Source organism: Carcharhinus amblyrhynchos, unplaced genomic scaffold (genome assembly GCF_965287045.1).
Source record: "Carcharhinus amblyrhynchos unplaced genomic scaffold, sCarAmb.v2.hapA scaffold_957, whole genome shotgun sequence".
NCBI lineage: Eukaryota > Metazoa > Chordata > Chondrichthyes > Carcharhiniformes > Carcharhinidae > Carcharhinus > Carcharhinus amblyrhynchos.
This window is the reverse complement of record NW_027650697.1, coordinates 11604-22487: the sequence shown is the minus strand read 5'-3', so window position 1 is coordinate 22487 and position 10884 is coordinate 11604. Positions and strand designations below refer to the sequence as shown.

At 55.4% G+C, this 10884-nt stretch overlaps 1 protein-coding gene across 1 annotated transcript; it reads right to left on the bottom strand.

The window, feature by feature from the left end:
* Positions 1-6980: 6980 nt before the first annotated feature.
* LOC145340360 (transmembrane protein 88-like) lies at positions 6981-10884 on the bottom strand. The gene is made up of 2 exons (XM_080184817.1): positions 10645-10884; positions 6981-7250 (listed from the first exon to the last, which is right to left on the bottom strand). Exons 1-2 carry the CDS (start codon positions 10882-10884, stop codon positions 6981-6983), a joined length of 510 nt encoding a protein of 169 aa, XP_080040943.1.

Genomic DNA, 10884 nt, shown 5'->3' with positions numbered 1-10884 from the left:
CAGAGTGTTACAGTGAGGGGTGTGGGGTATATCAGAGTGTTAGGGTGAGGGGTGTGGGGTATATCAGAGTGTTAGGGTGAGGGGTGTGGGATATATCAGAGTGTTACAGTGAGGGGTGTGGGATATATCAGAGTGTTACAGTGAGGGGGTGTGGGGTATATCAGAGTGTTACGGTGAGGGGTGTGGGGTATATCAGAGTGTTACAGTGAGGGGTGTGGGATATATCAGAGTGTTACAGTGAGGGGTTTGGGGTATATCAGAGTGTTAGGGTGAGGGGTGTGGGGTATATCAGAGTGTTACAGTGAGGGGTGTGGGGTATATCAGAGTGTTACAGTGAGGGGTGTGGGGTATATCAGAGTGTTACAGTGAGGGGTGTGGGGTATATCAGAGTGTTAGGGTGAGGGGTGTGGGGTATATCAGAGTGTTACAGTGAGGGGTGTGGGGTATATCAGAGTGTTACGGTGAGGGGTGTGGGGTATATCAGAGTGTTAGGGTGAGGGGTGTGGGATATATCAGAGTGTTAGGGTGAGGAGTGTGGGGTATATCAGAGTGTTAGGGTGAGGGGTGTGGGATATATCAGAGATATAACAGAAAATGCTGGAAAATCTTAGCAGGTCTGACAGCATGTGTGGAGTGAGACCACAGCCCTCCTCAGTGCCCTAGCAATCCATCTCGCTCATGTTCTGGGGGACCCGGGTTCGAATCCCCGCCATGGCAGATGGTGGAATCTGTATTCATTAAAAAAAATCTGGGATTTAGAATCTACTGATGACCCGGAAAAACCCATCTGGTTCCCTTTAGGGAAGGAAATCTGCCGTCCTTACCCCGGTCTGGCCTACATGTGACTCCAGAGCCACAGCCAATGGGGTTGACTCTCAACTGACCCTCCCAGGGGGCAACTAGGGATGGGCAATAAATGGGGACAGAGACCTTGTGTATATTTCAGCCTGAGATAGATAGATTGTTGACCTGTAAGGGAATGTAAGGTGGTGGGACACGGGCGGGAAAGTGGCCCTGAGAGCTGTGGGATCAGCCATGGTCCTACAGGATGGTGGGACAGGCTTGAGGGGCTGAATGGCCTACTCCTGTTCTTATTTCTTCCGGCCTTATAGAAAATGTTGTCCCCAGCCACGCTAACATGAATAGTCTAAATATCGGCTTGGGGTCACTGTCTGTGTGGAGTCTGCACGTTCTCCCCGTGTCTCCGTGGGTTTCCTCCGGGTGCCCTGGTTTCCTCCCGCAGTCTGAAAGATGTGTAGGTTAGGTGGGTTAGCTATGCTAAATTGCCCGTTAGTGTCCAAAGATGTGCAGGTTAGGTGGATTGGCCATGCTAAATTGCCCCTTAGTGTCCAAAGATGTGCAGGTTAGGTGGATTGGCCATGCTACATTGACCCTTAGTGTCCAAAGATGTGCAGGTTAGGGGGATTGGCCATGCTAAATTGCCCCTTAGTGTCCAAAGATGTGCAGGTTAGGGGGATTGGCCATGCTAAATTGCCCCTTAGTGTCCAAAGATGTGCAGGTTAGGTGGATTGGCCATGTTAAATTGTCCCTTGGTATCCAAAGATGTGTAGGTTAGGTGGATTGGCCATGTTAAATTGTCCCTTGGTATCCAAAGATGTGTAGGTTAGGTGGATTGGCCGTGCTAAATTGCCCCTTAGTGTCCAAAGATGTGCAGGTTAGGTGGATTGGCCATGCTACATTGACCCTTAGTGTCCAAAGATGTGCAGGTTAGGGGGATTGGCCATGCTAAATTGCCCCTTAGTGTCCAAAGATGTGCAGGTTAGGGGGATTGGCCATGCTAAATTGCCCCTTAGTGTCCAAAGATGTGCAGGTTAGGTGGATTGGCCATGTTAAATTGTCCCTTGGTATCCAAAGATGTGTAGGTTAGGTGGATTGGCCATGTTAAATTGTCCCTTGGTATCCAAAGATGTGTAGGTTAGGTGGATTGGCCGTGCTAAATTGCCCCTTAGTGTCCAAAGATGTGTAGGTTAGGTGGATTGGCCGTGCTAAATTGCCCCTTAGTGTCCAAAGATGTGTAGGTTAGGTGGATTGGCCGTGCTAAATTGCCCCTTAGTGTCCAAAGATGTGTAGGATAGGGTGGATTGGCCGTGCTAAATTGCCCCTTTAGTATCAGGGGGACTGGCAGGGTGAATGTGTGGGGTTACAGGAACAGAGCCTGGGTGGGATTGTGGTCGGTACAAACTCAATGGGCCGAATTTTGTACCGTCGGGTTGTGTGAGTCTATAGGGTTTGGCATCAATACCACATACTCTGTCTCCTCAGGGGAGGGGAATCCAGTGAAGGGGGTGGGGGAGAGGAGAGTTGCGGGGGAGGGTGTAATTAGGGGAAGAGGAAGGAACAGTGAGTTTGCCTGGAACGTGTTGTGTGACCGTGGAGATGGAGGGGGTGGTTCGGAGATCAGGAACTCTCCGGGCTGACAGCTCACTCGACTCTCCCTGGGGGGCATCGTTTGTGACACACACTCTCTGATTCTTTTCCACACCCCCACCCCCCCTTCCCCTCTTCCGCTCCGAGGGTCCTCTGGGGAAGGAGAGCCACCAAGGGGAAACGCAAACAGTGTTCGACATAATTAACCAACGACCCCCAAAAAAGAGCAGCTCTCTCTCAGGCGTTGGGTCAACCTCTTGCCAACTCTCTGTCTCGGTCTGGTTCAGTCACTCTCCAAAGAGCCAAGACCTGCGCAGGGCCAGTAATGTTCTGGAATGCTTCAGTTGCCATGTCCCTCAGAGGACTGGGATGGATTTGAACATTAACCCCTCAGATACCGAGAGAAAGTTACGGGGGTTTTTACAAAATCCATTCCTGGGACACGGGCGTCGCTAGGCCAGCATTTATTGCCCATCCCTAGTTGCCCCTTGAGAAGGTGGTAGTGAGCTGCCTTCTTGAATCGAAGAATGTATAGCACAGAAGGAGGCCACTCGGCCCATCGAATCTGCACCGGCCTCAATCCCGCCCAGCTCCTATTCCCGTAACCCCACATACTTACCCCACTGCTCTCCCTGACACTAGGGTTAATTTAGCATGGCCAATCCACCTAACCTGCACATCTTTGGACACTAAGGGGCAATTTAGCATGGTCAATCCATCTAACCTGCACATCTTTGGACACTAAGGGGCAATTTAGCATGGCCAATCCACCTATCAATCTCTCTGTCCCTCCCTCTGTCTGTCTCTCTTTCTCTGTCTCTTTCTCTCTCTCTGCCTCTTTCTCTCCCTTTGTTTCACTCATTCTCGCTCTCTCTCTCTGTCTCTCTCTTTCTGTCTCTCTCGCTCTCTCAGGCTAAACACAGGCCCAAATACAGGCCTGTCCCACCTCAGGCTGAACGCAGGCCTGTCCCACCTCAGGCTGAACACAGGCCTGTCCCACCTCAGGCTGAACACAGGCCTGTCCCACCTCAGGCTGAACCCAGGCCTGTCCCACCTCAGGCTGAACCCAGGCCTGTCCCATTCTCAAGCTGAACCCAGGCCTGTCCAGACAACACTTTATCCTCTCAAACCTGCTCACCGCTCACACACACACACACACACAAAGAGAGGAATACGACTCTTGTCATCTTTTTTGTTAAAAGGCTGAGTTTTATTTCCAGTGAGTTTCTACGACATTCAGTTGCCATGGCGATGGACGCACCCCCAGAAGGCCGAGGCCTTTGGTGTGGAACACTGAGCACCGCTGGGACGGTGAGGGGTTATCGATCTCGCGCTGTATCCACTCTCCGAGAGAGCGTCAGGTCAACCGGGTCATCCTCAAATCGCCAACCCCTGTCCCATTGGTGTAACAGCGATGGATCCAGCCCCCATCTCGCTCCCCCCCGGCCCGATCCGTTCCCTTCTCCGGGAAGCAGTTCCCCCAGAATATTGTTCACGTCTCCTCGCGTCACATCAGATGTCGCTGGTAAAATCACCCATAAACTCCCTCCCTCCGCCCGCCTGAGCTCCAGCGCACGGCTGGTCTTACGGTGGGCCAGGATTGCAGGGGGAGGGGGGCCAGATCGGGCTGAATGGCCTCCTGCGCGCTGGGGGTTCCCTGCTCCGGGCGGGCAGGCAGGCGCGGTTCCGGATCTCACCTCCCGCTCTCTGCGGCCCGGCCGACGAGCCTCGTTCGGTTGGAACGTCCTCGGGAATGTCCTCCGTCCCGGTCGGTCCCCTCCGCTCCGAGGGCACTTCCAGCCCTCTCGTTCCCCGAAATCTGACCCCCTTCTCCTCCTGCCTCAAACCTGGGAACACCCCCACCCCCCCCCGACCCCCTCACCATTCCCACCAGGAATCATATCCCCCATTAAATCCAAATGTCCCGGAGGGGTATCCTGGAGAACGCTGAGGGGGGGGTGGGGAGGGGGTCACTCGAATGGTCAGGATGAGAATAGGGGACCCCCAAGCCTGAATTATTATGAATCCCGCCCCCCCCCCCCCCCACCCTTCCACCTTGACTGACCAATCCTGAGGGATGTGAGCCAAATGTTGGCAAAGGGGCAATTGGGAGGGCCACCACAGAAGTGGTTGGGCCGAAGGGCCTGTTCCCGTGATGTTTTGCTCTATAGAGGGAATGGGTTTGAGGCGGGGTGGGGGTGGGGTGGGGTGGCGGGGGTGTCCAGGATCGGGACACGGGTCAGAATAACGTAGCGATGCCTGTCGCAGCTGAATAGCCGACGTGGCGCCCATCTCGGGCGCCGGAGGACAATTCTCACAAATTCCAGGATTTCAGAGGGACGTTCAACCCACATTGGCCGTGACTCTGGAGTTACGTGTTGGCCAGACCGGGGTAAGGACGGCAGATTTCCTTCCCTAAAGGGGAACCGGATGGGTTTTTCCGACAATGGGACGTCGGTAGATTCTTAATCCCAGATTTTTTTTATCGAATTCAAATTCCACCATCTCCCATGGTGGGATTCGAACCCGGGTCCCCCAGAACGTTTACCTGGATTCCTAGTCCAGTGACAATATCACTCGGTCACTGCCTGGTCCAGGGAAGAATCGAATATTTCTTAGCAGCACACTCACTATCCGTCAGGAACAGTACAAACAACCCCCCCCCTCTCCTGGTCAGGAATGGTACAGACCACCCACACGCCGCCCCCCCCCCCATGGTCAGGAATGGTACAGACCACCCACACCACGCCCCCCCTCCCCTGGTCAGGAATGGTACAAACCACCCACGCCCCCCCTCCCCTGGTCAGGAATGGTACTGACCACCCACACCCCCCCCCGCCCCCCCCTCCCCTGGTCAGGAATGGTACTGACCGCCCACACCCCCCCCCCTCCCCTGGTCAGGAATGGTACTGACCAACCCCCCCCCCCCCCTCCCCTCCCCTGATGAGGAATGGTACAAACCATCCGCAACCCCCCCCCTCCCCCCTCCCCTGGTCAGGAATAGTACTGACCACCCCACCCCTCTCCCCCGGTCAGGAATGCTACAGACCACTAACCCTCCCCGACCCTCGCCACAAATGGTACAGACCACCCCCCCACCCTCCCCTGGTCAAAAATTGTACAAAAAACCCACACCCCCCCTCCTCCCCAGCCACGGTCAGGAATGGTACAGACTGCCTTACCCCCACCCTGTTAGTAATGCTACAAATTCAACCCCCTCCCCCACCGTCAGTGATGGCACAAACTCAAACCCTACCCCTGTCAGTAATGGTACAGTCCCCCACCCCCTCATCAGTAATGGTACAGATTCACCCCACCACCTCCACCATCCCGTCAGTAATGGTACAAACTCAACCCCCCCCCACCCCCGGCCCCTGTCAGGAATGGTATAGACCCATTCCCCCCTCTCCCTTCATGTCACAAATGGTACAGACCCAACCATCACCACCTCACCGTCCATAATAGTACAAACCCAACACCGCCCCCATCCACAGTCTGGAATGGTATAGACCCAACCCCCCGCCCCCCCCCGCCCCAAGTCAGTAATGGTACAGGCCCACTCCCCCCCATGAATTATGGTACAGGCCACCTCCTGCACCCCATCAGTAATGGTACAGTCCTGACTAACCCCCCTCCCCGCTGCTCCCCCACCCCCACCCCCATCAGTAATGGTGCTAACCCAACAGTCCCACCAGTCAGGAATGGTACAGGCTGGGCCTTCCCACCCAATGCGCCCTTCAGCCCAGTCAGGAATGGTACAGACCATTACACCCTTCCCCCCCCCACCCCGCCCAATCCTGACTGTCCTCCCCCCCTCACCCCTAGCAGGAATGGTATAGGCTGTTAACACCCCCCCCCCCCCAAACCCAGTCGGAATTGGTGTAGGCTGTTACACCCCGCCCTCCCAGTCAGGAATAGCACAGGCCACTAACCGCCCCCCCCCCCCCCCAGTTAGGAATGGTACAGGCCATTACCACCACCCTACCCCCACCACCCCACCCCAACACCACCACCACCCCCCCCATCCCCACCCCCATCCCCGTCAGAAATGGTACAGGCCATTAGCACTCCCCCCCCCCCCCCAACTGCCCAATCAAGAATGGTACAGGCCACACCCCTACCTCCCATCACCCCTACCCCCCCCATCACCCCTACCCCCGCCCCCCCCACCCTCCATCACCCCTCTGTCAGGAATGGTACAGGCCGTTACCACTGCCCTCCACCCCAACACCCCCCCATCCCCACATCCCCCCCCACTGTCAGGAATGGTACAGGCCATTAGCACTTCCCCCCCCCCACTGCCCAATGAAGAATGGTACAGGCCACACCCCTAACCCCCATCACCCCTACCCCCCCCATCACCCCTTTGTCAGGAATGGTACAGGCCGTTACCACTGCCCTCCCCCCACCACCCGCCCCGACACCCCCCCCATCCCCACATCCCCCCCCCCACCACTGTCAGGAATGGTACAGGCCATTAGCACCCCCCCCTCCCCCAATCAGGAATGGTACAGTCTGTTTCCCCCCCACCTCCCTCACCCCACCCACCTCGCCGCCCCCTTCCCCCCTTCCCCCTTGGCTGCGGACGGAGGCTACACCCAGACTTTCCTGGTGGTCTTCCCCACCCTGAGGCAGCAGAGGCCGCCCCCCCCCCGGTAGTGGGAGGCTGGGAGGTTCCGGTAGACGGCCTTGCTGTAGGGGACGAAGCAGAGACCCAGCTGCAAGCGGCGGGCCAGGCGGCAGTAGGCGGACAGGGCCAGGACGGCCAACGGTGTCACCAACACAAAACCCACCACCAACAGCGCCGTGGAACTGTTATCGTTCAGAACCTCCGTGCAGTGGGCGGCCCGGGAATTCAGGACCTGTCAGAGAGAGAAAGAGAAAGAGGTGAGAGCTGGAGCAGAGTTACGGCGGGTTAGCACGGCTGCCTCACGGCGCCAGGGACCCCGGTTCGATTCCCGGCTCGGGTCACTGTCTGTGTGGAGTCTGTACGTTCTCCCCGTGTCTGCGTGGGTTTCCTCCGGGTGCTCTGGTTTCCTCCCACAGTCCAAAGATGTGCAGGTTAGGTGGATTGGCCATGCTAAATTGCCCCTTAGTGTCCAAAGATGTCCTGTTAGGTGGATTGGCCATGCTAAATTGCCCCTTAGTGTCCAAAGATGTCCGGTTAGGTGGATTGACCATGCTAAATTGTCCCTTAGTGTCCAAAGATGTCCGGTTAGGTGGATTGGCCATGCTAAATTGCCCCGTAGTGTCCAAAGATGTCCGGTTAGGTAGATTGGCCATGCTAAATTGCCCCTTAGTGTCCAAAGATGTCCGGTTAGGTGGATTGACCATGCTAAATTGTCCCTTAGTGTCCAAAGATGTCCGGTTAGGTGGATTGGCCATGCTAAATTGCCCCGTAGTGTCCAAAGATGTCCGGTTAGGTAGATTGGCCATGCTAAATTGCCCCTTAGTGTCCAAAGATGTCCGGTTAGGTGGATTGGCCATGCTAAATTGTCCCTTAGTGTCCAAAGATGTCCTGTTAGGTGGATTGGCCATGCTAAATTGTCCCTTAGTGTCCAAAGATGTCCTGTTAGGTGGATTGGCCATGCTAAATTGTCCCTTAGTGTCCAAAGATGTCCAGTTAGGTGGATTGGCCATGCTAAATTGTCCCTTAGTGTCCAAAGATGTCCTGTTAGGTGGATTGGCCATGCTAAATTGTCCCTTAGTGTCCAAAGATGTCCTGTTAGGTGGATTGGCCATGCTAAATTGTCCCTTGGTGTCCAAAGATGTCCTGTTAGGTGGATTGGCCATGCTAAATTGTCCCTTAGTGTCCAAAGATGTCCAGTTAGGTGGATTGGCCATGCTAAATTGTCCCTTAGTGTCCAAAGATGTCCTGTTAGGTGGATTGGCCATGCTAAATTGTCCCTTAGTGTCCAAAGATGTCCAGTTAGGTGGATTGGCCATGCTAAATTGCCCCGTAGTGTCTGGGTGGGATTGTTGCAGGCTCAATGGGCCGAATGGCCTTCCGTACTATAGGGAATCTACGGTTCAGAGATTTCTCCCTCATACCCAGCGCAGGTACGATGTTCTGAGTGACCTCTCCCCGTGCTGGCTGATTATAGCAATGGGGCCAAAAGGTTCCCTTTGATGAGAGCTGGTCTACATTGTTTGCATATCTGAGCTTGACAAGCAAAGAATGTTCTGGAAAAGCAAATGAAGAGGGAGGGAGGGAGAGAGAGAGTGCAAAGCCGGGAGAGGTAATGGGGGAACTCAGGAGTTACTGTCTGGCCTTACTCAGGCTGGCGCAGTGTGGCTGACGGTGTACACAGACCATTCATAGTTCTGTCAGTGGCGTTCGAAATTGCCGTGGGAGCCGCTGTAAATAGCAGTGCGGTCAATACTCGAGTGTAGGCCGCAGCTCCATGGCAACCACCTACAGTCAGTATCTATATCAGGAACTCCAGCCTCTGATCGTGAAGACACCCACCTCCTGAGTGCAAAACCAAATACAAACATCCTTATCGCTTCGCTATGAAGACAAGGCTCAGGGACAGGAGACCCAGGGGCTCAGGGCTCAGGGACAGGAGACCCAGGGGCTCAGGGCTCAGGGACAGGAGACCCAGGGGCTCAGGGACAGGAGGCCCAGGGGCTCGGGGACAGGAGACCCAGGGGCTCGGGGACAGGAGGCCCAGGGGCTCACGGCCAAGGGCTCAGGACCTAGGGTCAAGGGACTCAGGCACAACTCTGCGTGGGTTTCCTCCAGATGCTTCAGTTTCTTCCCACAGTGCAAAGATGTGCGGGTTAGGTGGATTGGCCATGCTAAAATTGTCCCTTAGTGTCAGGGAGATTAGCCGGGGAAATGTACAGGAATACGGCCTGGATGGGAGTGTGGTTGGTACAGACATGATGGCCCGAATGGCCTTTTTCCATACCATAGGGACTCTAATCTATGATTCTAGGAGAGTCCAAGGCGATGGCCTAGTGGTGTTATCGCTAGACTGTTAATCCAGAAACTCAGCTAACGTTCTGGGGTTCGAATCCCCGCCACGGCAGACGGTGGAATTTGAATTCGATTAAAAAAAAATCTGGGATTAAGAATCTACTGATGGTTGGAAAAACCCGTCCGGTTCCCTTTAGGGAAGGAAATCTGCCCTCCTTACCCCGGTCTGGCCTACGTGTGCCCCCTTGAGCTACACAGGAATGTGGTTGACTCGCAACTGCCCCTCCAAGGGGCAACTAGGGATGGGCAATAAATTCTGGCCTAGTCAACGACACTCATGTCCCACGAATGTATATTTAAAGAAGACCCAGGGACGAGGGGTTGAGGAGAGTTGGAATGGGGAGAATACTGGGGCGGTGTGGATTGATGATGCCAAGTTGAGTTTCTTGCTGCCTGCGAGGTGGGAGACCCTCCTGAGGAGATTGGAGAGCTGAATAGAGAACCATAGAACCCTACAGTGTAGAAAGAGGCCCTTCGGCCCATCGAGTATGGCGGCCATGTGCGCCGATTGGCCGCATGTCGCAGGGTCACGGCGACCTGCTTGGCCAATTAGGCCGCAGCTTGTGCCCCCAGGAGCGGGCGTGGAACTTTGCGGCGAGCGACGATCGCGAGGAGCGAGGCTGGCCTTCCCCGTTCCCGCCGGAAAGGGTTGTTGTTACGGGAGTCGCAGCGTGCCCGTCCCGGGGTGACAAAGGTGGGGCCGCTAGCAGGAGGTCACACGTGGGGGGCCGGTTACGGATAGCGCCATCTGCCCAAAGAATGGGATCCAGAACCTAGCTACCGAACAACTAGGAAGAGAGCGATGCTATCGGGACTCGCTGGATTGAGTTAGAAGGACAGGCTGGATAGACTGGGACTTTTTCCCCAGTGTGTAGGAAGCTTATCATAGAACAGGGGAGGCCATTCGGCCCAGCGCACCTGCACCAACCACAGTCCCATCCTATCCCCATGATCCTACATATTTACCTTGCTAATTCCCTGACACTAAGGGGCAGTTTAGCACGGCCAATCCATCTAACCTGCACATCTTTGGGCACTAAGGGGCAATTTAGCATGGCCAATCCATCTAACCTACACATCTTTGGGCACTAAGGGGCAATTTAGCATGGTCAATCCACCTAACCTGCACATCTTTGGACAGAGTTAGGGAGGGTTGTATATGCTGGGGGGGGGGGTTTGAGTAGAGGGCTTAAGATGTGGTTTTTGGGGATTGGAATTTAATGGGGGGGGGGGGGGGGAGAGGGAGAGGGAGGAAGGAGGGTCGTGTCTCTTACCTGTGAGTGGCAGAGAAATCCAAAGACAATCATGGCAATTGCTGGTGTCAGGACACTGCCGGAGATGGTGACGATGAGCAGCATGTTGAGGAGAGTGACCAGGATGTTCTGGGCGGTGACCAGAATGGCACAGGCCCAGCAGTCCAAAGCGCTGCGCAGTTCCAGACCCTCCGCCGGAGCCCCCTCGACTGCCCCTCGGCCCACAGCTGGGTAGCCCAACGAGATCGTGCAGTCAGACAT

Excerpts from the sequence above, each read along its gene's own strand:
- LOC145340360 (XM_080184817.1), bottom strand. The coding sequence starts at position 10,884 with ATGTCTGACTGCACGATCTCGTTGGGCTACCCAGCTGTGGGCCGAGGG. Across the intron at positions 7,251-10,644 it reads GATTTCTCTGCCACTCACAG|GTCCTGAATTCCCGGGCCGC; the intron begins GTAAGAGACACG and ends TCTCTCTGACAG.